We start from the raw sequence: 26,695 nt of genomic DNA, 5'->3' as shown, positions 1-26,695 counted from the left end.
ATAAAATCAACAAAATCATCATTAATTCTCTGGTGACCGCTTTAGAAATGAAAACCCTGGATGTAAGTAAAAGAAAATACACTCTATAGTATGAAAACCGATTGTTTTTAATGTTGCATTGAGCTCATTAAAAAGATTTCACATCCTGTTGTGTAGTTTAATCAGTAACGACGCGTCATCTTTTATCATGTTTTTGTGTGGAAAGCATGATAGTAAAGTGGATTAAAAGATAGTCCTTTAAAATATCTGTAGTACAATTAAACTGTAAACTGCTGAAAGTAAAAAGAAGACAGAAAATAAAGAATTAATTTGTGATTGATGACATATTGTTTATTAATGATGCTGTTTTATGCTTTGGGGGCATTTTGACTTGAAAATCATCATTTTTTTTTCTCTGATAACTGCTTTAGAAATAAAAGTCCTGGATGTATGTAAAAGAAAAATACTCCATAGTATGAAAACTTTTATTATTTATTGTTTATTTTATTAGAGCTTATTAAAAAGATTTCACAGTTTTACATCTTTATAAGTGGTTTAATCAGGAACAAGTCATGTTTCTGAGTGGAAAATAAAACTCTGTAAAGTAGATTAAACATATTTTTTAAATTGTGGGTCTAAAGAAACCCAGAGAATGAAAGCAGTAATGTGTGATTGATGACATATTATTAATTAATGATGCTGTTTTATGCTTTGGGGGCATTTTGACCTGAAAATCATCATTTTTTTCTCTGATAACTGCTTTAGAAATAGAGAAAAATACTCTGTAATAAGAAAACTTTTATTGTTGGATGTATTGAGCAGCTCCTTTTATGTCAGAGCTTATTAAAACACAGATTTACATCCTGTTGAGCCATTTAATCAGGAACAAGTCATGCTCCTGAAACAAAACTCTGTAAAGTGGATTAAAGTATAGTAAACCAAGTGGGCTGTAATTAAATCACGGGGCTGAAGAAACCCAGAGAATGAAGGCAGTAATGTGTGATTGATGACTGATTGTTTCCTAACGGGGCTGCTGTGTGTTTTCTGGGGATTTTTCCCCTTTAAGGCGGCTCTGGGTGGAGTTTCACCAACGTGCTGAGGATCTTTTATAAGGAGATGTGGAACAGCGCGTCACTCTGACACCATGAGCCTGGCCTCCCGGTGTTGTTGACACAGAGGATGTTGCACATGTTCAGCTCTGACTGCTTCAGATACAACCCACACTGATTCTGATCGCATCGGAACCGAACTTTGGGCTTTACGCGCTGGTGAGTCTCCTCTAGTTGATTGGACTAGTTGGGTGTTGAACTCTATTTACCATCAGATGGAGCAGTGTTGTGTTTTCTGTGATGGAAATGATGTCAATGTAAAACTCGTCCTGTTGAACAGATTTTGAAAACCACAGATAGTTTTTTTTTCTTATTGAAAAATAGTTAAAAGAAGGTAAAAGATGGTTAAAAGAAGAAAAAAAATCGCTTTGGTCGTTTCTTTTTGGGGGATAAAAGAGTTTTTTAGTGTACCGGAGTGTGGATCGGTTCGGTAGTTTGAGGGCAGCGGGACTCACCGCCCTCCGGACCCGCTGCAGGGTCTCCGTGTTCCGGCCGAGAGGAGCCGAGTCGAGGCGGGATGGTGACGGTTGGACCGGTGTTGCTCCGTCCGCCGGCGGCCGCTAGTGGGCGCTGAAGAGCGGGTCAGCCCCATATATGAAATGAAATGAAAAATACTTTATTCATCCCAGAAGGGAAATTCAATTTAATTTATTATTACAAATTTAATTAAATTTAAATTCAATTTACAATATAGTCAGCCTTATAGAAAATACCTGACATTAGTTCTTCTTTATTTGACTACTTTCTCTGTATGTTTGAAGTAAAATAGAAATGGATTTGCTAAAATATAATAAAACTTTAATGTCTAAGGTGAAATAACATTCAAAACTAAAAGCATCTTTAAATCAACATGAACATTTCCGCCCAAAGAAGACTCAGGACTCAAGGATTCCATATTCACATGTTGTGGTACCAAATAAGTACTCAGGTTTTAAAGAAAAAGCTTAATAGATAATAAATACAGTAAACAATAAAAACAAAAGCAGAATATAAGTAGAAATAAAACATATGTGTAGCAGCGAGGTCGATTGTAATAAAACACATTCTCAAGTTTATTATAATTAACAAAAATGTTTAATTATTGTTGAATAGATCAAACTGTACCCTAATGAGGATTAAGCGGTGTGTAGATAATGGATAGATGGATGGAAATTAGACTGTTTAATACTGGAAATATATTTAGAAAATTGAATACAAATGACCGTGAGCAGAAAAAAAGGGGAATTGACTGGGTAATTTTACTCAGATTTGGTAATAAAATTAGAGATATCTTGTATAACATCAGAAGTTCTCCAAACAAGAATGTTGAAGGAATGTGTTTTTGTCGGTATATAATATCTATAAGTACAAGTAATCGGTCAAAACTAATCTATCTATCAGGGTGTAATGTATAATAACAAATAGGTAATTTATTTTTTTTTTTTAATACACATGTGTCATGACTGAGACAAGTGTATATTTACAGCCTTGTATTACGGACCCGTTTCCTCCTCAATCTAAATTAGAAATCAAATTGCATGAACTCAAAAAAATGTTGATTATTTTCGTCAGTATGCAGCTTTAAAATCGCATCGATGCTTTACTAGTGTGTTGCCTACCCATAGCATTCAGGACTGTTTTAAAAAATTCACTGAAGTTGTTTTAAATTAAATCTTTTAACAGACGATTACATTTGAAAGCTGCTGGAGGAATTTATTAACAAAAAACCTTTCATGATAGCAGAATATTTTCCCTAATTTTTTCTTTTTTTTTCCCACCCATTACATAGGAGTAGCCAATGTAATATCACCAAAGTAATAATAATACAAATTTGTGAATGTCTGATGTTGTTCTATAAATTAAAGCCTAACTGTGTCAAATCGACAGTCTACAGCTGACAGTCACAGGTGGCCTTCCCAAATGACGTCCAAACTGCTATGATCAAATAAGAATGAGCTCAACAGTTTTTTTTTTCATGTGCGGACACGTACTGAATCAGCTTCAATTGACAAATGTAGGTCGTATTAATCTAAACAGCATTAGATGACAAGCTAAACAACAGTATATCTCATGAAGGAAACGATCACCAGATTAGTGATTCACATTTGTGTTTCCCACAGTCAGGATTTAGGTCAAGATTCAATGATTTGATTTGGAACACGATTGTTCAGAAGTCTGTGCATTTAGATGTAGTGTGGCAAGTGTTGAGGCTGCACTGTGAAGGCTAGTGGGCAGTAAAGAACAATAATTCAACTAGAATCAGAAAAATAAAATGTACGAATAATTAAATATATGTTACATAAACCCTGCCAGCACTACATTTATTAGAGGAACAACATTTTGGACCTAGCTATGCACCGTTTTTATGTCACTGTTGTATAGCTATAAAAACATAAAGAGCAAAATTCTTTACACACTCACAATAATGACTAGAATTAGTCAAAGGTTTTTTCTGCACCATAAACTGCCACAGTGTTGGGTCATGGGCAACCGTGGGCACTTTTATTCCACTGTTGCATGCAATGCGTTTTTATTATCAGGTTAAAATTCATGGTTGGTTGAACTACCTGTGATGCTGCTCGCTAGATTTACAGCACGGGCTTCACACATGAGTAGATCCCGACCGATGTATCAGTTGGCCGATATTACGAGCCGATACTGGCATGTCACAGATGTGTCAGTATCGGCAGGTATGTTGTCCCATATATACGGATATGGAAGCTTTCTTTTCCAGAGCATAATACAGAAAAAGATTATTACTCCATTACAACATCAGCTCTGTCTGCAGCACATGTAGCAGAGTACAGTGGTGCAGAGTCCAGATTTGTGGTATTCATGGTAGCTAGTTTGTGAATTACATTGCTGGAAAGTTACTAAACAAAGCCCTCATCATTTCCATTTTTCACTGTACCTTTAACTAATGTATAAACAATCTCAGGTGATGCCTCAATATCAGAATTTTCTCTAAAATCAGTATTGACCTTAAAATCTAGTAAGTTGAGGCTGTAATATAGAACATACAGTACAATAAGTGTACAACAGGCCTGGCTTATTTGTAGACTATAGCACTTTTGCATACGTTTTCCTTTAATAAAACACACTAACACTGTTTATTTAGGTTTAATTGGTCAATATGCTTCCATTTACCTTCTGTTGAGAGGTGGTTTTGCACAGGAGTCACAGTCTCATTCACTGTTTAATGTAGTGGTACACTGTATGTGCATAAAATCAGTATCAGCCCCATAAATCCAGTGTTGTTTGGGCTGTAATGTAGAGGATACATTAGTGAGTTTTTAAAAGGTCTAAAGTTGTCAGTTTAGGTTTCCATTTATGCTCCAGTCCTGCTGTTGAAAGCTGTTTTTGCATGTTAGTCACATACTCATCGATTGTACACGATGGTGATCTATACAGTCTCTAAGTATGTATGTAAGATTTCCTCACATCCTGCTAAGCCGTGAGAAGTTCTTGGTGCAAGTGTGAAGCACAGCCACCACCTAATTAACTCATCTGCAAAGGTCCGGTCAGTGAATGGCCTGTTGCTGGGACTGCCAAGGACAACACATCAAGGCTCCTGCATGAGCTAAACAAACTGTTTTCTCCTGCTCCGGCTTGTCCTTCCAACAACACTCAGTCCTCCTGCAGGGGATGTTCGACACAGGCTCATACCTCGGCCACGCCGGCTCGTCTCCATGGCGTATCTCTGGTCCTAACCTCATGGGAGAGTTCAGTTGTATTTTCGGGCTTTGCTTCGCTGTGGACCAAAGTGACACAAAGGCCCATTCATGGCCGAGAGTGGTTCCATTCATGCACACTGAGTAATTGCCGGTAGAATTCATAATTGTTCAGCGTCTTCCATCTCCGAGGCTCACGGGTGGAAATGACGCCACAGACGGTTGTTTTAAGGATGGCATTAATATTCAAATAGACGCGTGAGTCACTGTTTTGTTTGTAGTGGGTTTTTCTTTGCATGCTCTGCATTGTTTGCCTCCTACTTCAATTGTTGACAGATCAGTGGCATGAAACAAAGCAGGACTTTGAAGAATAAGATCGCAGTGTGATAGTAAAAATGGGCCCTCGCGTTGTCCTCCAGGCGTGTGTGTTTAATTTAGTGCTTACATTTGAATATGAAATAGCCCTTTTTGCTGTGGTTTGCAAGATCAGGAGGTGTTCAAGTAGGTTTGTATTGTATTGTTTCCAAAGCTAGAGAAAGCAAATTTTGTTCTGTTTTCTCATTAGAATTGGAATCAGTTTCATTGCAGGGAATTTAACTTGGTGTTTTGATGCATTACAGTAAACACTAACAGGTTGACAAAGGGTTAGCGAGATTTATTAGTTGTTGCAAGTAAGTGGACAGAAGCAAATCCTATGAATTATAAAAGTAATAAAATGCAATAGAAACATTTCCAGTGTGCTGAATTGTGAAAATTCTTTGCCTGACTATGCACAAGATTACATAATACGTAGCATAAGCAACTTGATTTATGCAAAAAAGATGATATTTATCCAATTAAAAAGCTGTGTGTTAATGCAATGCAATGTATAGAGTCTTTGTCTATAATGACGGAGTCGAAGCTGCAGACAGCTGAGCAGCATCCACACTGGAAGCCGTTGAAGTTAATCTGCTCTTGGATGCACCACCAGGGTCGAGGCCTGCTGACGTGAGGGCATCACTTAGTTTTAAACCCCTTCAGATGTCACACAAAAGCAGAATGACCTTCACCTGACACAGGAGAGTTCATCTCACTGCAATGGTATCAGTTGGTACAGATATTAGAAGGGTGAGCATCTGGAGTCTGTTCCTTTAGATGCCCTTCTTTAACTCCCTGTTTGGTATTTAAACTAGATGTGTAGCTTTATCTGACTGTACAAAACTCACTTTGCAGATGTCTTCACCAATAACTCAGCTTTTTTTTTTTGGTCACAAGCTGCTTAAGACTGTCCCGTTAAAACATTTTGACACTGAGGCATTTCCGTTTCAGTTTCTGTGTGACGTATTTAAATGTACTGTCTTGCTCAACTGGTACACTAATAGGCAGAACTAGATTAGGACCCGCAGCCTTATCAGAATCAAATGGAATATTCCTTTAAGTGTGTGTGCTCAAGCGCGGTGCTTTGTGGCGGTGCAGTGTGTCATTCAGCATCACAGGAATGCTGCACAATTAGCCCCTGTTGTGAGGGCGGATACTGCAGGGTTTCATGGTCACAGGGAGGAAGGAGGGTGAGGAGTGCTGTCGCCCTCCCACATCTGACCCAGAGGTTGCGCAACAGCCGTCTCATCAGACAGATGGCTTTAAAGTGGAACCACAAAGAGATACATATGGCCGGAGCAGACTGGAGGCATTTACTGGGCTTTTGTTGTGACGGGTGTTTCCTGAAGGAACAATGCAGCGTAACACAAATGTGTTTTGCAGTTTCTAGTAAAAACTGGAACAAGTTCAAAATGTGTAAGTCTGTCATACGTGACTCTCATGAGGGGATTTTCATTCGTTTAGTTTGGGCTTTTTAGCAAGGCGCCATGAGTAGAATATAGGTAGGTGGGGAATTTTAAGGGTTTCATTGTATTTATGTCTTTACACGACTCTTTAAAAGTATATTTGCAGTCTAATACTATGAATGAAACTTACATTAAAGTTAGAAAAGTGACACCACTGTAGTAAACTCAGTTGTGAACTTTGTGATTCCAGTACACCCTAAACCATCCCGTTTAGCACACTGAGCTGAGTGCACATTTTTTACAATCACGTGCATTTATATAAACATGTATTTATATGAATGTTTTCACCTGTAGGTAATTCATGCAGCATGTTTGTGTGCTTTTCTTTCCGTGCTTCTCGTATTTCTTCTATATTGTTGGCTGACCTTTGACCTTCCTCTCAGGATTAGAACATGCAGCTGTGCGTGCTGGATGTTTCTCCCCCCCCCACATGTATGTCATTTATATGCCTCGTTTATGAGCTTTTCAGGCTGACAGAGGTGTGACCTGCGCAAATGAACCGAGTGATGTAATGCAAAAGCCAGATGTGAGAGACAATATGTGTGTTTTGGTCACGTCTTAAGTTTAATTCCAACGCGGCAGCTCCTAACAAGATGCAAATGTTCAAGAGTGAATCTCCTAACGCTCAGTTTTTCTGTGTCCCTCCAACAGCTCACCGCTGGCTAGAATGACGCTGTGATGGGTTTGATGGAGCTGACTTGTGTTGGAGGTTTGGGTCGACACCAAACACACCTTCAGGATTTATAAAAAAAAATGAAAATTCTGCCACAACATGGCCGGGAGTCAGAATAACTACTGGGGACAGCATGAGCTGAACAGGTAGGAAAACACAGCTCTTAATGACTCTAACTGACTTTAATATAGGTGTTATTATTATACACAGTGTGACAATATAATTTTGACACAGAACAAATGGATTTTTAGGATTTTTGTGTGAGTCAACAAATAAAAACCGTCTGCACCCAATAATGTGTCTGTTATAAAAGATGAACACCTGCACTTGCTTAAAGGGCATCTTAGTTAATCCTCTAATTGATTCCATGTGAATTTTAATGCTAATTTTCTTTAAATAACACCAGAATCCCAAAAGGGAACCAAGCACACATGAAGATCATGATCTAGAAAAAAACACATCCAGTATCTTGTAATGCCGTTACATAATGTAAAAGCAGAACAGAACATATATTCTGGTAAAGCGCTTGTCGTGCTTGTTTTTTCACATATAATGACTGACTTATGACAAGGTTATGCGCAGGAATGATTTACACACGTGTTCGGCTCTCTATGGATTTCTCAACGTCTCTCTCTCTTGTTTTGCAGAGTGTGCTTCGGTCTGGGCGCTGACATGGATCACAACCTGAAGGAGCTTCAACAGCAGCAGATGGCCAAGGAATTTAACTGTGAGTATAGATTTTTTTTTTACATTATATAAGTTGTTCTGCAGAAGAAAGCTACGTATTAAATACCGTTTCCATTTAGCTCCATTGGAATCAGTTTGAATGTGTATGATACTTGTTGAATGATTTGTGAATTGGGTAGAATTTAAGCTCATATTTCTAAGGAACATGATTAATATTTATCTGTAATCATTTTTTGACCCTTTCTTTTCGTTTGTTGTAAAACGCTCGACAACTTGTATAAATGATCATGCCTTCTGTTCATGTTGATTTTGTTTAAATGGCATCAGAACTACAAAAATGGAGCCAAACACACATGAAGAACATGCCGCTACATAATACAGAAGGAGAACACTTATTCTGTTAAAGCATGCTTGTTTGAATTTCATTCATCATTTCATCATTGTTTTTTTTTTTTAATCTGTAATCACAGCTTATTGCAGAAACGCTCACTTTTTTTTTTCATTTGTTGTGAAACAACTTGCAGCAATAAATCCCTGATTCTCTTTCTGTTAAGAAGAATTAATATTCCTCGGTTTCTTATGGCAAAAGCCTACTTTAAACCCCATATCGCGTAGACAGTGTGTAGGTGAGTTTGCCGTCACAGAACAGAGTTGTGTATCAGAAAAGAGAGAGCGGGGTGAACCAGGAGGGGAAGCTATCGCTCCCCGGTCACCAGCTGTTCCTGCAGTCTGGGGCACGTCGGATGTTTCCACGGGGAAGGTTATGGGAAGCTCAGTTAAGATTATGTTCCTTCCCTGCAGATAATGATGATTCCTGTGTTAATCAGGGTGTTGTGGCTGATGTTTGACGAAGAAGGTGATAGGTTAAGCGGTTGTTTTCCACATGTTTTCACTCCTGTTTCCTGTGCTGTATCTTCAGTAGGTCAGGAGTTTTTGTTATAAGGAGATTGGGCAGCCTACTCGCGCTGGTATTTTTCCCTCCTACATCACACTCTAGTTGAGTTTTTTTTGTTTTTTTTATCATTGCAAGTTGTTTTCCATGTTTCTTCCTCTGAGATTTGTCTCTGCACTGAAGGAAACAACAGTGATAGCAAAACCTTACACAACAAAGAAGTGACTTGTTCGTGTAAAGAGGACTTTCGGATGTTCTGTTTTAATCCGTGATTCTTTTTTCTCTTCCCCAGCCAACCTCTCTCTCTTCCTAACTTCTGATAACTTACTGCTGCACCAAGAAGGAGACCAGGTGGTCCCTTCCTCCCAGAGACGAGCGGCGTTCGGGGGCCGCCACAGAGAGGCCAAACCCCTGCCGCCGCTGCCCGACCCCGAGGAGCTCATGTCAGATGAAGCGGCCGACAGTGAAGTTGAGTTCTTCACCAGTGACCGACGACGGCTTCTGCCCAAAAGCTGCCCCAAGCCAGTGTGCAGGGGCAGCAGCAGCAGCAGCAGCAGAGACTGTGGACAAGTGAATTATGCCTACCAAGAGAGTTCATTGCGTGCTGTTGGAGCCGGGACGGGCTCCATAGCTTTCTCTTGGCCGAGCAGAGAGGAGGCAGGTAGAAGAGGCCGAGCAAACAACTGGCCATTCGACAACCAGCATGTGGTGTCAGCAGATCCTTTTGGGAACAAACCGGACCAACACCAAACATCCAGAAACAGATTTTCCTGCTCAGACGCCTTCCCCACTGACAAGCCACAGATCCCCCCTCGCATCCCCATCCCTCCCAAACCCGCCGCTCTCTCGAAGACTGCCATCGAGGACGACAAGCCTCCCAAAATCCCCCCGAGGGTCCCTTTGGTCCCGCCCTGCCCGCCGCGCACCCCGAGCCCCAAATGTCTTCCCATCTACATCAACGGAGTGATGCCCGCCACACAGAGTTTCGCTGCTAACCCAGAATATGTGAGTAAGGCCTTGCTGAGACAGCAGAGCGAAAGGGCGCCACCTGCCACTCAGTTCTCCCCCTGCATTGTTCCCATTTTGAAGGACGGCAGACAGGCCAGCGCCACCCACTACATCCTCCTGCCGCCGGGCCGACCGGCTCACACCGAGAGACGCGAGAGACTAATGAGTGAACCGCTCAAGACGGGACACGGCAGCGCCTGGCAGAAAAGATAGAAACCCTCGGCTCGTCTGAAAAGTACAAAATTGTGACTTACACCACTAATAACCACGTGGTAGCCTTTTGTACAGAATGTGTGAAAAAAAATAACTCACGTGTTTAATGTCATATTGTTGTTATTTGCAATGACTGATATTTTGTGTTTGTCACACAGCTGCACTGTGAGGTGTTGTTTTTTTTTTTTCTTTTTTTTGCTTGACCTTTTTACCGGTCAGTATTTTAGACTTCAACCCAGAACACATCACAGTAATACAGTATTTTCACTAATAGTGGAGAAATATTTACCTCCTATAACTACTTTTTAAGTTTGGTTCACTGCAAACGTTTTTTTTCACAGGAAAGTTTTATCATCACTAGTTTGTAAGTCTGACAGCCGGATGCTCACAACACTACAACCAGCCTGAGCTAATATTATAAGAGGACAAATAACTACAAAGGTACAAGCTGGGCTTATACCAAACTGTTCATTCCACGTGTGTTATTTTTATGACAATGCTGCTTGAAAAGTATAATGTATTGATGGATTTAATGTTTTCTCACAGTTTGATTTGAAAATGAAGAATATGACCAATTTTAAAATAGCACATCACAACCAAAACGTCCTACAGTGACGCCAAACTCTTCACCTGATAAAGCTCATGTTTTAGAAAGGTTATGAGAATAAGGTGAAAGTGCATTTGGATTTTTTTTAAATTTCACTTTATCGAACTACATTTTACCTGCAAAACATCTTCTGTTTTCATTTTAAGCATTCGTTTTTTTATTCCTTTTATTTAAAGGTACGTCGTCGAAAAGGATGAAAATCTGAAACCGACTAAAACCTGCCCTCGGGTCTTTTATTAAGATGTATGAAGAACAAGTCAAAGGTTTTACATTGATTGACTGATCGGCAGCAGTAATTGAGGCCTTTTAAATTCAAATGAGAACTTTTAATCGTAATTGAAGATAATTGTAATCATGGTGTGAATTCTGCTCGAATGCCGTGTGCGTGTGGTCAAACGGAGTGCCGATTGGACCTTTCCTTTCTTTGAGCGTGTGGACATCATGTTACGTTTACACTGTTGAGGTGCGGGCCCACTTTTACGACTTTTGTTACATCCACCTGTTGGAAGTTCTCATGAAGGTTCTGTATCGAATTTGGCCCGTTTGCGTTTTGTCATGTTGTGTCGGAAAGAAATCATAGCAAAATTGTTTTTAATCTATTTATAGAAATAAATAACTTATTCATTCTATGATGGAGTTGTTGTCCTTTTTCTACATTTTTTTTTTTTTTAAGTTGACCTCATTCAAGGGCGGTTGCGGCTCAGGTGGTAGAGCGGGATGTCCTCCAATCGCAAGGTTGGCAGTTCAATCCCCAGCCCCTCCACAGTCGAAGTGTCCTTGAGCAAGACACTGAACCCAAAGTTGCTCCCAATGGCAGGCAGCACCTTGCATGGCAGCTGTGTCGCCATTGGTGTATGAATGTGTGTGAGAATAGGTGAATGAGAAACATTGTAAAGCGCTTTGGATAAAAGCACTGTATATGTGACCATTTACCGTTTATTGAATCGCATCATGGCAACAACAAGACGAGTGAAAGCACTTAATGATGTGTTTACCATTTGTTGGTAATTATGAGTAAACAGACACCAAAGTCCTGCTCCTATATTGAATAATGTTTACTTGGGAAAGAAGCAGAAACACTGGAGTTGTGAGAGAACTTTTAATGGAGCATCAACAGTAGCCGATGGCGGATCAAAACTGCTCACGAACATATGAGCTGCAGGATGACTGGTGCACATAAAATGAAGGCTACTGTTGGTCAATTTCCTTGTTCAAGCGTATGATGGAGGAAACGGTGCGACAGTGCCTTCAGTGGGAGAGTCTTCAGAAAAGCCCATTTCTTGTCCATGCTACAACATCACCTCACGTTTCGTATTCACAGTTCGTTTGCCATCGAATCAAAATGGCATTATAGTATCAGTGAGTGATTCAGCAGGCTCAAAACACAAACCATTCAACTGTGGTATTGAACCATATCATGCTCGCATATATCGATTTCTATTCTCTGATTTCCACACTTATTATCACTTACCATTAGATCAGTCTGATGATGCAGAAATGTCTCAAAAGTAATCTTGGGAAAACTTACATGACTTAAGATCCTAACTTTCACGTGTATAGGAATTTTTAAACTCCACAGTTCCATAAATTCGAGTTCGTTTCATTCATTTGTAATTAGTTATGTGTTAAACATTTAATCAAAATGACGTGGCACAAAAGAACAGTTATTCAACTAGGAAATTATTTCTTGTTTTTGCAAAATAAGTTAAAAAACACATTAAAACCTTGACTAACCCCTGCTTTCACCCCCTCCCCGCTGTCCCCTCACCCCAGCAGTTCCTTATGGGCCTTATTGAACTTTGACCTGTGTTCTTCTACAGGCTCGGCCTCAGCGGTCTCATCTCCTCGGGCTGAGGTCCTTCGTGCAGCCGCGGGGCTGTCAGATACGGGATTCTGACGATCGGTTTACCGCCAGGCCCGGTTGAGCAGTTTGACTTCTGCCAGGCGTTTGCTGATCATGGTGGCAAAGAAAAGGGCAAAAAGTACGCTACTGATCAGCATGTAGTCATAGTCGTCTTTGAGCACGTCGAACTGCTTCGAGGGATACACGCGCGTCTGGTAGATGTCGAGACCATATGCCACCACCTATAAACAGACAAAAAGCATAGCATTGTCATATTTAGGTTTAATTTAACGAAAAGGCTGTATGAGCATCTGCTTTGATGTGTTTATCCACATTTGAGCTATAGTTCTTAGACTTTCTTTTTAGAGCTTTACTCTGCATTGTGTCAAAATAAATCTCTGCTCTGGTTGTTCAAAACTAACAGACAAATATATTTTCTTCATTAGAATTACTTCATCCTAAACTGCCCCAGAGTTATCCTACATGCCAGAGGTTGTTAGTCCTAGGATTTGTGCTTTATAAATAAAGGTGACTTGCCCTCAAAAGGAAAACAGAGGTTTAGAAACCCTGGATCTTTAAGGTCCCATATGGTGAAAATCCATTTTCATTGTGTTTCTATGTTCTACAAAGTTGGAGGTAAGAAATAAAATCTGACTATTATTTCTCACCTCCTTTAAAAGCACCTTTAAAAGCAACACGTCACATGGAAAGCCTCTACAAGCCAGTTTTAAGAGCCTGTTGGATTTATTCACTCACTAGATCCAGTTCCTCTAACTTTAAAATGCCTTAGCCAAGAGCAAAGCACAACAAATGCTCTGTTGTTGGTCAATTGATTACTAGAACATTAATGCACTCAAAGCAACCGAGAAACTGAAGATCCAGTGGATGACTCTAAATGTTTTTTTCAAAGTTCTTATTTTTTTTTTTTTACCTTTTTGCCTTTATTAGATAGGACAGTCGAAAGAGAAACAGGAAAGCTGGGGAGGAGAATGGGGGAAGGGGTTGCAGCAAAGGGCCACAAGCAGGATTCAAACCCATGGCCGCTACATCGGAGACTGTAGCCCCTGTACATGGGTCGCCAGCTCAACCAGTTGAGTTAAAGCGGCGTCCCACGATGACTCTGATTTTTGATGGCAATGTCACCACAACAGAAGGAAAACTATAGCTTTGATTGTGTGCCCACAGGTCAGAGCTCTGTGGAAAACGTAACACTGAGGGCCAACTAGAAATAGTGTAAATTGAAACCAGTAAGAAAAAAATAAATAAATAAAGGAGTGGGTGAGTGTTTAAATGTCGCCTGTTGTGCTTCAGTACAACCTAAATTCAGTGTTTACATCGGTCGCTTCTCTCCTGCTCCCTGTGCTCACATAAACTATATACTAAACTGTTACATATTTTTCTTTTTCTCTCTCACGAATGTGCTATAAAGTGGCACAACATGGGATCTTTAATATCAACAAAATGTGATTAAGACTTCAGATGTGGTGACAAAGAAAATGATTGATATGCCTCTTCATAAATTACAATTTTCTGTCATAACAGTTACTAATGAGATAATTATCTTCTAAAGTAAGAAATGCCAACCCTGTAATCAACACATTTGTGCGAGTGATGGTTGACTCACCAGGCAGGTTGATTCCAGTCCAGAGGGAGCAGTGTAAATTCCTCGTACTCTTGATACAGTCTGATTGTAGTTGATGAACCACTCAGTACGGATCAGCAGCTCTGGTGCGTACGGTATCAAGTTCTCTTCACTGAAAATCAGATCAATAGGTCAGATGGGATTAAAAAAAAAAAAAAACCCTAACAAAAACTGTTCAATGTTTACAGAAAGTGTGGCTGCAAGACTTACCGGCTTTGCTCAGATACTATTTCGGGCCTGCGTGGGTCGAGGAACATCTTTGGTAATGACAAAATCCCTCCAGATGGCAAACCAACTGTGACAAAGCAAATCCAAAGAAACATATTATTAAAGGCGCTGGGCCAAAAACACGTTGAAAAGACCTTTTGTTTGTGAAAAAAAAAAAGGTGGGTTATTCCCAAATATAGAGCAATCTATCCCACTGAAACTCACTGAGCAGATGGCGGCTGGTGATGCCCTTCTCAGTCAGGGTGGCCTCCATGGTGGAGATGGAGGAGGGGAAAATGTAAGACTGCTGAAGCACCTGAGGAGCATGTGGCCGATCGAGAGAGCTGAACACGGTGCTGTTGTAGAGCTCCATTCCTTCATATAGTTCAATCACAGAGAACTCATTCCTGCGAGACTTGGTGCTCCAGTACTCATACTGCAGAGTCAGAAAACACAGTAAGAACTGAGATCACATGACAGCATCGCCTGTGTTCCCCTTCATCATTTCTTTAGTGATGTACACATTCGAACTACAACCAAGTAAAAAGCAGCAAAACAGCACATGATTATTGTTATTTATATCCTCAAGAGGGGCTGTAACAATCAATCAGGCTCACCACAACCCAGTTTTCAGAGTGCACAACATGCACCGGGCCTCTGGCTTTCCTCTGAACGGCCTCGTGGATGATGCGACCGGTGACGCCATCAATCAGGAGGATCCCGATGAAGCTGCGCTCCTGATGCAGGTCTGTGCTCTCAGTCACCACAGCCAGGAGATTGGGGTTCAGGTACTATAAAAAAATGAATTTAGCATTATTTAAGGCTGAAAATACATATTTTGTGACTGTAGTGAAATGAACAATTCTCTTATGTCTTACTAACACACCTGAATCTAACATTTTGGCTCATCTTCATCTCCCATCCCAACCATAATTGATAAGGATCATAGGCTATTTGCCAACTATGTCAGATATAAACTGTTTTTAGTTAAGCAGTCTACATAAGGTCAAAGTAATGACTCCAATAAAAGAGACTCTTTGTTAATATTGAAATCAATTTGACATAGTTTATAGCCACTTAAAATGTATTTGTCATACTTGGAATATACTAACATTCATTCTTTAGGAGATTTTCTTTCTTGATGGAAAACAAGGCTTTCAGCTGCATTTAAACACAGAAGTCTCATTCACTCATGGGTCAAATTAAGCAACCTCAAGCACAAGCTTTAATGTTTAGATGTGAAATGGTGCCCATCTTCATTTTTTAAAAAAGTTTGAATAATTTATTTTAAAACATATCGTACCCTGTGAGTTACACATTAATAAAAGGGGGCTATTTGGCTTTGTCTGAAAAGGACAAAGTCATATTTACAATCTGTGTCATCGAATGTGGCACAAGAAATTATTGTATTAAAAATTATTACAGAGAATAACTGCAAAAAACTTGAACATAGGGCAGTGTCCCCTCAGTCTTTGATTCAGAGGCTTCACAGCTACTGCTGGGCATACCACCAGAAAATTTTTAGGACGTATTCCAATATCCATACCGATACTGAATATCCAGAGTGTGTCAAATGTAGTAGCCAAAAATACCCAGATCTCCTACTACATCTGTTTGGATGCTGCAGTATGCAGGGCAGCATGCTTTTGTGGTCATTCTGACCCACAATCCCCTGCAGTTAGGTCAAATATGTCACAGTGTCTTGTGCGAGTATAAACAAGTTTAAGCCACCACAGCGTACAGACAGATGAAAGCTAATTTCAAGCTGCAGACAGTAACAGATACATGAGAAAGGCGTAATATTATGAGAAAGTGGTACATTCCAGTTGCATGCACACTGCATGAAACGTTGTGTACTTTGTAAAGGCAGCTATAACATGTACTGAAACTAAGAAGGAAAAGTACGCGATTTCCCAAAGAAAGATTTGTGGTTTTTGCAATCTCCTTTATAGTTCCTATCCACTCTCTGGACTGATAGGTGTGTGGGAGTAGAGTGACTAATTTCTAAATGACAACATTTTCTAAGCAACTCAGACAGTAAGGACTGTAAGAGTCCAAGAAGAAAAACTGTTCATTGTTATTTGATGAGAGTGGTTTAGGGGGAATATGAATCACTGGGAAAACAGTGACCAGAGATACAGTATTTCCTGAAAGCATGACTTTTTAGTTTACATCAGAACATGGGGAGTCTGTCTGACTGACTGAAGTGGGGAAAAGGAGCCACAACAGACCAAATCAAAGCAACGACATGTTTGAAACTTTCTCAGCACTTCTTCTAGACCACGGTAAGCTTTTATGGGATGTTACTGTACCTTGTAGAGGACACTACGATCTCCCATTACTCTGCCCTGCGAGTGCACATGCTCATTGGGCCTCTTCCCTTTGACAGAAACGATCTTCTGTATCTCAGCTGGAATGACGACCTCCCAGATCTGCTCAGTTGACAGGTCCTGAGAGCAAAAATCCTTCAGATTAATTATTTCACCCGTGATTCAAGTATCTTTTCATAGTAGTTTAAAGCTTCACTTGCCGTTCTTAGTCTGTAACCAGAAAGTCTTCCCTGACTGGAATCAACCAGATAAAAGAATATGGAGGAGGCCATTTCCTGGAGCTGCTGCAGTACATTCTTTGTAGACGGAAAGGCAGACACCTGGGGAAAAATAAGTAAGATGAATAAAGTGTTTATAAGCCATTGCTGGGTAGCAAATATCTCTTATTAAAATAAAGACTATTACTATTTTTAGAATGTAAAATTATACAGTTGTACTGTTTTACATTGGTGTATGATATGGATGTGGACACAGGAATGACAGGTGTTGACAGAAAGAGCAAAAGCTTTAAGAAACAACATACTAAATCTGGTTAATCTGGTTGAGTTTGCCACAGACCTTGTACTGGTCATCAACGAGAAGCAAGACCTTCGCATAATCCTGGTCCATGAGAGGCAGCATGAGTGACTGAAGTATTGGCTGAGGTAGAGCGGGTGGCGTGACATGACTCTTCTTGCCAAAGATGGGGTTAAATACATGTAGTGTTGCCAGACCTGTGTCCTAAAGACAAAAGAATATGTATAATAAATCGCAAAAATAAACATTAGCAACTTCTAAAGTAAACACGTGCTAAATGTGACATAAAAGTATTCCCAGAGACCCTCACTGTAAGTTGGGCAAAGCAGGAGGCAGCTGGTCTGTTCATTTCACACTCTTTGGTGGTACTTTATTTATGTTTGCTGCCCACATGCAATAAAATTGACATCAGACCTGACACTCTTTATACACAGAGTCTCTATTATACAGTACCTTGTCTTTGATGAGTAGTGTGCACTGCGGTGGATGAGGGAAGTGTGCAGTCGTCCGTTGCACCATTAGTTTGAAAGCTGCATTAGATGGGACGTTGTCCAGGTAGTGCCTCCACAAGATACTGCCGGTCTTACTGTCAATCCCAAAGAGCTGAACAGAAAAAAACAAGAATCTACTGTAGAGGAAAAAGTGAAATGTCTGATGGTGTCTGTTTAATAGTGTTTAATTTCCCTTTAGGCATGACTGATCTTAGACAAAACAAACTAAAAGTAGCACAGCTAAATGAGAGGGTGCGCTTTAGTCTCATACCTTCCCAGATGCGGTAACCATAACCATCATCTTCTGCAAGTTGAACTCATCCCTGGACAAGTTCTCAATGGTGATGTCATTTTTTACTTGACTGCGGGGTTTTCGCGCATCATAGAACAGCTTCCACAGGTGAGCGATCCAGGCCTGCAGCAGGATGAGCTGAGAGGACAGCCTCTTCAACACCATAGACATCAGCCCATCTAGATGGATTACAGCAAGAGAACGCATACTGAGATTCAGTGGGTTGGATTCACATTTTAGGTCTTTGTCAGGTTTGTCACTGATTTAACACAACAGTGGAAGAAATGTAGAATCTAATCTAAACGTGAAATCAAGTGACACTAGGCGATGACTAATAGAAAGGCGCAGAGGATGTTAAAAATGATTTTCAGTACACAACAGGGGACTAATATTCAAAAAAGCAGTTAAGTTTCATTGAGAAGAGCAGAGAAATGTGTTACCTTGAATGGCTGAATCCATATGCAGCAGTAAAAATCAGACAAAAACAAAAAAGTGAAGCTAACAGGAAGCAAGTGAATCAAGGCTGCACACACCCAAGTAATCATTTTTTTTCTTTTAAAACTAGGCATTGGCTCATAGTAATCTAAAAACGGCTTTGCTGATCAAATGCAGGCGCTGATGTACTTAAGGATAAAATACAAATAATAAGCAATAAGACAACGCAGTTAAGTTTCTACAGCGTAAAGGAGAAAACTAAACGATGGAAATAATAGCTAAAATGGACAACACATAAATACTGAGACATCTTCAATATGAAAAAAAGAATTTTGGTTTGACATTTACCAGCCTTTTTGCCAAACTCTCCCTCCAGCTCAGCCTGCGTTCCAGTGAGGGGCAGATCCACCATTTCCATTGTCACCACATCTGACAGGGCCTCCTCTCTTGTCCACATTACACGCCCTGGAAAGCAAGACTCATTATTGTTCTGTAATCATTCATTCACTTTCCACACCCTGTGACAATATGCAGTTTGTGTTGACGCTTTCCATTAATTACGAGATGACAGTTTTTTTTCCCCCCTTCATGCTCATGGAAATGACAAGACTGTGTGTACATTATGAAAACAGAGTCTATTTATGTTCCACACGGTGGTCAGATGTTGGCAGCATGTATGATGAATTAGAGGTGGGATATACCAAAATATTATCATGAGGCTAAGCCTGGCTCACCGGCTTCTTTGTACCTTGGAAACATGCACTGTATCCCAACAGTAAACACAAAGACTGACGGGCGCTTCAGTTACACGACGGTTTAACCCACGGGGGTTCTCTACAACACACCACATGTGGACCCCTCTATAGGAACAACATGCTTTATGAAAAACAAAACAATAAATAAACACAGTGATGTCATTGTGGGATCTTGTTAAACTACATTCCAGACACATTCTAGATAAAAGTCTATTTATTCAGTTTATTTTATAACAATGACACAGATTTTAAGCTGTTCTGACTTTGGCACCCCCAAGTGGTAGAAAGAAAAGACACTCCAGCAATGCAACACTGCAGCTAACATTACAATCAGTGGTGCAGACTTGAGGAGCATTCTTCCCTGGCTTCCTCTTTAGTCATTCCTACCTGGCTGTTGTATGAAAGTGAGTGTGTGGTCTTCTGTCTGCACCATGGCCCTGTAGCCGACAGAGTCATCCTTCTTCAAGAACGGCTGCACAAAGAGCTGAAAGCCAGAATAAAAATGTATTAGATTTTAATTTTATTTTTTTAAAAATATATTTTGGGGGCTTTTTGTCTTTATTTTAGAGCAGTAGAGACAGACAGGAAAGGGGGGGGGAAGAACTATCAGGGAACTATAGCCCCTGTTTATGGTTTGCCTGCTTAACTAGATGAGCAATAGGGACGCCACTAAAAGGCATCGTTAACACCACAACTGATTCTCTACTGCTCTGGAAGTAATGTTAGGCAATAGCTGCATAACCATCCATACAGTCACTGGGCAGAAAAGTAGACTCACCTTCTCTGGTTTCCCACCATTTGGATCCATATTAAAAATCAGTGTGGTGTCTAGAAGTCTGCGTCCAGTGTCAGCACTAAAGAGGTTAACACTACAAGCCTGTCGAGTAGAAATCAATAATTAGCATTCAAAACAGTTTTAAAAGAAAATTACTGTTTAAACTTGAGTTTCAAAAAAATATCTTATGACATTGTTGACATGACTGAACTTGGCAGTAGAGACACCTAAAGCAGCTAAAACGTGCCAGAAATTCGCCAAGTGAGCCCGGTGAGAAAACTTGTTCTAGGAAAACTGAAGGTGTGATTTCACATGAACTCACAGTTTTATTCTTGGGTGACATGACAGCAGCCACAGTCTTCTCTCCAGTGGTTGCAAAGGAAACCAGCAAGGCCTACAAATGTTGTACACAATTTTTGAAAAACAATTTCTTAAATTAGCAGTCATGATATCTCAAAGTTACACATTTTGAAATGACAAAAACAATACATTTTGGAGCTTAAGATAACATCAAATTCTAAAATCTCTGAGGTAGGGGATAAGAGGCTTCTGTCTTAAAGATGCCAAGGCTGTGTTTAACTCTTCCATTGCTGACATTACCCACCCATATGCTTGTGGCAGTCAAGCATTTTATCAAAGGTATCAAACAACATTTGCATTTCAGGCAGATGACTGGCGTTTTCATCTAGAGTGACTTTTCTCAGTAGCAAGTGTTACAAATAAAAAGTGGTCTGGTCTTTGCACATTAAAAGTGCAACACAGAGAAACCATAACATACCGGCTTGAAGTCCCTCATTGTAACTATCTGGCCATCGTTGAGCTGAAGAAGCTGGTAGTGGTCAGGGCCGAGCTGAAGGAAGAACTCTGACAGCGGCTGACGGGCTGGGTTGGGCTGGTGTGACAACAGCACCGGATTAAATCCTGGGTCTACTTCAAGCGCTAGAGACTGGAACAAGACAAATAACACAACAGTATGATAAACGTTTCACAGCATGCACACTGAGAAAAAGAAGAGTGTATAAATAGGGCGGGAAAGCAGAGCACTAACTGAAATACAGCAAAGAACACACATGGTTATTTCATCGAGTAGAAATGTTTTTGTTTTATTTTGCTTGATACCTGCAGGGGAATCTGGGTCATCTGTAACTGTAGGTGGACGTCAAGCATGTAGAAAGACATAGCTGCAGAGTCTACACAAGTCAGCATCCCCTGGCCGACCACTACACAGCTGGCCTGTATGTTGGACAGCCACGGTGCTTCGACCGAGATCTGAAAACAACACAAGGAAAGAACTCAGAAATGTGGAATTTTATTATTATATTGAACCACTGGTTTGTTTTACTTGATGGATTTAAAATATATTCTCTATTTTCTTCACAGCATTTATACATTTTCTGACTTCATAAATCAGGATTACCTGTTTGATTATCTCTCCATCCTCTATACTATAAACAACAATAGCGATGTGGGAATGGGGAACAACTCCCAACACATAAACTTCACCATTTCCATCAGAATATACAGCCTGGTAATCCACGGTTTCACTGTAGAGATAAAAACACAGAAATTATTGAAGTTGTAAAACGTCGATCTTGTTCACAGAGTTAGTCCACAGCAGCATTATGATGACAATGATAGTTTCTACAAAAGCATCAAGCTCGCAAATTATTTAATATCTGGGTGCATTTTTAGCTTACAAAAAAAAAAAAACAGTAATAGAGAAAAATAGCTTTCATTGTTAAACCAATAACATCAAAATCATGGTAACTTACATGTCTGGTAGATTCTCGATCCATTTTTGATGTCCATTAGACAGATAATGGAGCGAGATGGCAGTTTTCTTTAAAACAGCCACGTGTTTTACCATATCTTGCTGTCCAACTAAACATGCTGACTGAAAACTGAAAAGGAAAACAAAAGCAGTTAACATGTAACCAAAAGTAAACCCATTTCTGAACCCAATCACTGCAAGTCATGGAGGTATTCACCTGCCAGAGTCAAGCACAATTTCCCAGTTCAAACCACCAACATTGACGTCCCAGGAGCGCAGCACGCGGCCATTACCGACCACCAGCACCGCATCTAGGAGACAAAAACAGCTTTGTGAGTTTTGCACTTTTAGTTAAAGAACTAAAAACTCTGTAAGCTCAACTGCAACGACAAAAACAAAATCACCTTGTCCGTGTTGCAGCAGAGCGTCAATGGTTCCCTCTGACCCAGCCTTATCGACATGTCGCCAGACTGTAACACACGTTGAAAAAGTAGTAATAAACAAATAAAATCTGCCAACTGACAGGCGTGTCATCTTTCAGACTCAAAAAATACTCACAAAGTTCTCCGGTCCTGGTATTGAGGGCAGCAAAAACGTTCCTCTCTGTTGCAACGACCACCTTTTTGGATGACTGCACATGTGTGTCGAAATGAGAAAAGCGAACCTTGCCTACATACTGCTGCCTCCTGTGAAACACAAGACAGAAAACAAGACTTCAGAAGGTCATCCAGCTCGCTGATCACTGTGGCTAAACCACAGCTTGGATGGCTACAGGTATCAAGCCCCAGTGTTATGACACACGATTCAAATGAAAGGGCAGACAACATGAATGGACAGTACACTGACTATTATCAGACTGGTTACAATGCTTTACAAATGCTTAGAAACTAGTTTCTATCACATTGACTCATTAAGTTTGTGGGATCATTTGTGTCCTAATGGCAGATTTATACAATATAACCACCCTAACAGCATCCGAGCGAAGAAGACTAAAGAGAAATCAAGATTTTATGAATGAATTTTGATATTTCTGGCCTATTCTCTCACAAAAAAGTCCACCCCCAAACACACCGAGTCGCAGCTAGTTGCTGTGACAGGTGTTAGCATTAGCATGTCCACATTAAAACATGGCCGTAAACCACACACATGTTTGGTCGTTCACTAGATTCCTCTTACCAGTCAAATTTTCCTACTTGATCCTCAAACACAGCCTCGACAGTGGCGCATAAAAGAATACATTTCAGCCACAGCAGAATTAGCTTTGCCATTGCAACAGCAGCTTTGACTTGCTCTTCAGCTGAAGGAGGAAGTCGGAAGCTGATTGACTTCCTTTAAGTCTTGTGAAAAACAAGTGCTGCCCCCTAAAGGCGAAAGGAAGCACAGCGTCAATATTTGTAATGCAGTGCATTAAGGCAGATTAAAAAAAAAACAAAAACAACAACTTTGCGCTGTAGGCAGAAACGCAAATTATGCAATGTAGTTTGCACAGAGACACAGATAGATAAATATACATAGATTTTTTAGTCTGTCCTGTGCTAAACATTTTCTTTTAGGAGATTAAAAATAAAATTCTGAGCTGCATCTTGTCTACCATTTATGTATTGCTATTCAAAATAATAATAAAAAAAATGGAGGAAAATGGAGTGTATTTTTATTTATGTATTGCTTTCCTTGCTTAGTTTCTGATCTTGAAAAAAATCTTGTTGCGATTACAAACACGATGGAGTGAACTTCCAAAAATTAAGAATTTATAGACTGCAAATACAATATTATATTGGATAATTGTTGGTTTAGGAGGCACTGAAACCTATTCTACTAAACACACAGACTCTATTACATGGTAATTATTAATAATAATGATAATAATGATGAGTATCAATTACAAATCTGTGGCCTGTATGCAGTATTTGTATTACTGGTATTACATATAATGTCAACACAGAGGGGGGGAAAAGGCTTAAAATCGGGAAATGGAAAATAATGCTGGGATGACTTATAGTGAAATATTCCTCTTCAGTAAAAAGTAGTATTTTGATTAAATGCCAGCATGAGGACCAATATCAGGTTGTGAACGCCCCCCATGATTTACTTTCACAGTTGCTTCCTCCAGTAGCTAGTTTTTTCTATGGGATTTCAAGATGGCGTCGAGCGGAGGAGATGGGGAGCACGAATGGACAGCGGCAGTGCGGCCGCTTTTATCAGCTTCGTACACCGCTTTTGAAACGAAAGAGCTACCTCAGCTTATTGGGTCTATAATCAACAGGTAACCGGTTACATGTCAATAAACTGCGGGTTTGTATTTGCTCAAATACTGCCCGTTTCCACCCAGGATTAGCTGACTGGCTAACTTGCTAACTTAGCTTGGTTAGTTAACTTCGATGGGAAACGTTACCCACTTGGCTAACGTTAGCGGCTAGCAAGCTACTTAAGCTTAACTTGCACTGGCATCGAGTCCGTTGCTGACGTTAGCTGGTATGCTAACGCTAGCTAACTTACTCAAAATGCTATTTAGCGAGCGCTGCCTGGTAACTTATAAACAGTTTGGAACAAGGCACGACTTATGACTGATGGACGCTGATCTTATATGTGAAGTTACTGCTGTGCAAACGTTTGTTGACGTCGCAGTGTTACGTTTTGGGAATTTGCTTCATCATTAGCTAGCTAACACAAACATTAGCCAGCAAGCTAACCAACCGGGCCTTCCAACCGGAGTGGCTAACGTAACGTTGATATGGCCCGGCCAGACTAATATATGACTACGTCAGCTGACTTAACTTGGTTAAATATGATTCGGCTTGTGGGCTGCACTTGTCATACACAGTCTAGTATGGATATGACAGCAGATAGTTTACATCTAAACCGATCGATAAAGGTAGTCACTCTGTGAAATATTGTCAGCTGTAAGCTTGTGGTTGGGCTGAAAGTAGGCGGGGACCTTATTTCTCGACTCATTCTTGATCAGGTGATGGTGGTTCACTGTGAACGTATTGTCAGTAAAACCGTAACTTGTTTTTGTATAAGAGTGAAGGTGTGATGGGAAATCCGAGATGGATATGCTAAACTGCCAAGAGGCTGAGACGACGAGAACTTGTTATTGGAGACTAGTGTTACAGCCAGGCATGATTATTTTGGTGGCTTGCCAATGATTTTCTCTTGAAAGTCGGTATATATGCTAATTTCGCTTTGTAGCTACCGTTGCATACATCCCCATTGAGAGATTGTCAAGTCAATAGAACCTACACAGAAGCCAAGTTGTCACTTGACACTGGTGTAGGGTGGTGACACAAGCTGATTGCTCTGCGCATTCAAGTGCGAAGCTTCCTGCTGTGTTTATTGGTTTCATTTTCCTGAGAAACAAGCAACCTGTAAAGTGGAGCACTCATGCATTGACTGTTTAATTTTTTCAACCGCTGTTTGACTGTAGTTTCCTTTAAGCTGTTGTTTGTGGTCTTCATAGTCCACAATGTAGTAGAAATGTTAAAGCACATGTTTGTGTTCCTTTTTAGGTGTTTAACATCTGCAAACCTGTTTATCACAGGGCCCCAAGTGTTTATGGAGAGAACATGAAACAATTCAAACCACACCAAAGCTTAAGTTCTTCTCGTATCATCATAAATGGATTTTTTTCATTTTAAGCATTAAACAGCAGGTTGTATATTCCTATGAAGACTGAAAAAGGGGCATATATTGCTGAAGTTTTAAATGGCAAATGCCAGAGTTTGAAAACCTGGAGTGTGACAAAGTTTAGTACATATGTTATGAATGATTTGGGCAGGGTTTATCCACATGGATTTTGGTTTGCTCACTCTTGACTTTACTGGGCTGTACTGCCCACATGCAGAGATTCCACATAGCAGAATGTCCCTATTGCTGCAGCTTTGTTCAGTTTTATTTCATTAATAGATTACACACAGCTGTGGTATTTTGCATAACAAAATTGACACACTTTCAGCCAAATATTTTGAAGGAAGAAAATTCATTCCTGGGAAATACACCAGAAATACGACTTCATTCTCTTAAGCCAGGTTTGATATGTGTATCAAACACTAATAACTCCTCTGATGTTCACTCATTAGCGTACACTGTCAGATGTAAAGCATTTTCTCCTGCAGTTTTGGACATTGTGAACATGAGAATTGGAATATGCTGTAAGAGTACTTTGACTTTTTTTTTCCTTAACAGATTTGTTGATGTTTACTCTGCATGTGTGGTTGTCAGCGTCAGGTGTGCAGAGGCATGTTTCAATGGTATGATTGGGGAACTTGGATTTTCTGCATGATGAATACTATTTGATCAATATATTTTCATTGGGTTCTTATTTAAAGAGGACGTCTCTTCAGATATGTTTGTCTCTTTTATGAAAGAGGCCTGGCTAAAATTGCAGTGTGTAATAGGTATCACATAGTTAGATGAAAACAAGCAAAATGTAGGTCTTTCCATTATTTAAAGCTACTGAAACACAGGAGATGGCAAACAATTCTGGACGATAAACGAATAGGAAGTCCCCTTAGAGAAGGTTTTGAAAAACTACATTGGTTAAGACTTACAGGGCCTAATTTTGAAGGCTAACAACTCCGAGTTCTTTTGGTCTTTTTGTTGTTCTACCTTCTCTGGGTTGACAGTTAATTTAACAAGTGGATTAATTGTTAGTAGGAGCTGTTCATTTCCTTCACCCTGTTCCTGTGCATGTTTTTGTGGTCGAATGAAAAAAAAAGCCATCAAATAACCCAGTCAGCAGTACTTGGGATGTTTTTTTAGGAGCTGTCGGAGTTGGAGAAGATGTTTTTTAATTTTTAGAAAATTTCAAGTGTGTATTTGTTTGTATTGCCGATTGTGGATTCTTGCTACTGTATATTGTCAGGGTGCGTCACTTTGAGCCGGTTCTGTGTTGTCATTCCAGCAGATAAATGTATGTAAAGTAGTCCAGCATGCAAAGGATAGTAAACATCAAGTTCTTGTCTCTGTGAATGACTTGTGCTCTCAGCTAATTTGTGAAA

The 26,695-nt window shown here is 40.0% G+C and overlaps 3 protein-coding genes across 10 annotated transcripts in view; 2 read left to right on the top strand and 1 right to left on the bottom strand.

Moving 5' to 3' along the window:
• Positions 1 to 1,124: 1,124 nt before the first annotated feature.
• On the top strand, positions 1,125 to 11,270 carry errfi1b (ERBB receptor feedback inhibitor 1b). The gene is made up of 4 exons (XM_008302261.1): positions 1,125 to 1,247; positions 7,213 to 7,380; positions 7,882 to 7,961; positions 9,106 to 11,270. Exons 2-4 carry the CDS (start codon positions 7,334 to 7,336, stop codon positions 10,032 to 10,034), a joined length of 1,056 nt encoding a protein of 351 aa, XP_008300483.1. The 5' UTR covers positions 1,125 to 1,247; positions 7,213 to 7,333; the 3' UTR covers positions 10,035 to 11,270.
• Positions 11,271 to 11,723: 453 nt separating this feature from the next.
• On the bottom strand, positions 11,724 to 23,012 carry emc1 (ER membrane protein complex subunit 1). Its single transcript, XM_008302249.1, has 22 exons — positions 22,875 to 23,012; positions 22,257 to 22,384; positions 22,103 to 22,168; positions 21,916 to 22,009; positions 21,700 to 21,828; positions 21,345 to 21,471; positions 21,047 to 21,196; positions 20,706 to 20,873; positions 20,250 to 20,321; positions 19,931 to 20,029; positions 19,540 to 19,636; positions 18,746 to 18,862; positions 17,942 to 18,141; positions 17,633 to 17,782; positions 17,222 to 17,383; positions 16,864 to 16,983; positions 16,646 to 16,783; positions 14,951 to 15,124; positions 14,559 to 14,769; positions 14,337 to 14,421; positions 14,109 to 14,238; positions 11,724 to 12,726 (listed from the first exon to the last, which is right to left on the bottom strand). The coding sequence occupies exons 1-22, from the start codon at positions 22,964 to 22,966 to the stop codon at positions 12,547 to 12,549; spliced, it is 2,889 nt and encodes a 962-aa protein (XP_008300471.1). The 5' UTR covers positions 22,967 to 23,012; the 3' UTR covers positions 11,724 to 12,546.
• An 819-nt stretch (positions 23,013 to 23,831) lies between these two features.
• Positions 23,832 to 26,695, top strand: part of ubr4 (ubiquitin protein ligase E3 component n-recognin 4) — a 51,184-nt gene continuing 48,320 nt past the window's right edge. For all 8 annotated transcript variants that reach the window (XM_008302260.1, XM_008302259.1, XM_008302256.1 and 5 more), the window contains exon 1: positions 23,832 to 23,961. In XM_008302260.1, coding sequence (XP_008300482.1) covers positions 23,837 to 23,961 — 125 coding nt within the window. In that variant the 5' untranslated portion in view covers positions 23,832 to 23,836. The remainder of the gene's footprint in view (positions 23,962 to 26,695) is intronic.

Source organism: Stegastes partitus, unplaced genomic scaffold, assembly GCF_000690725.1.
Source record: "Stegastes partitus isolate 25-593 unplaced genomic scaffold, Stegastes_partitus-1.0.2 Scaffold1782, whole genome shotgun sequence".
Classification (NCBI taxonomy): domain Eukaryota; kingdom Metazoa; phylum Chordata; class Actinopteri; family Pomacentridae; genus Stegastes; species Stegastes partitus.
The sequence above is the reverse complement of the archived record's forward strand: the minus strand, read 5'-3'. Positions and strand labels throughout refer to the sequence as shown.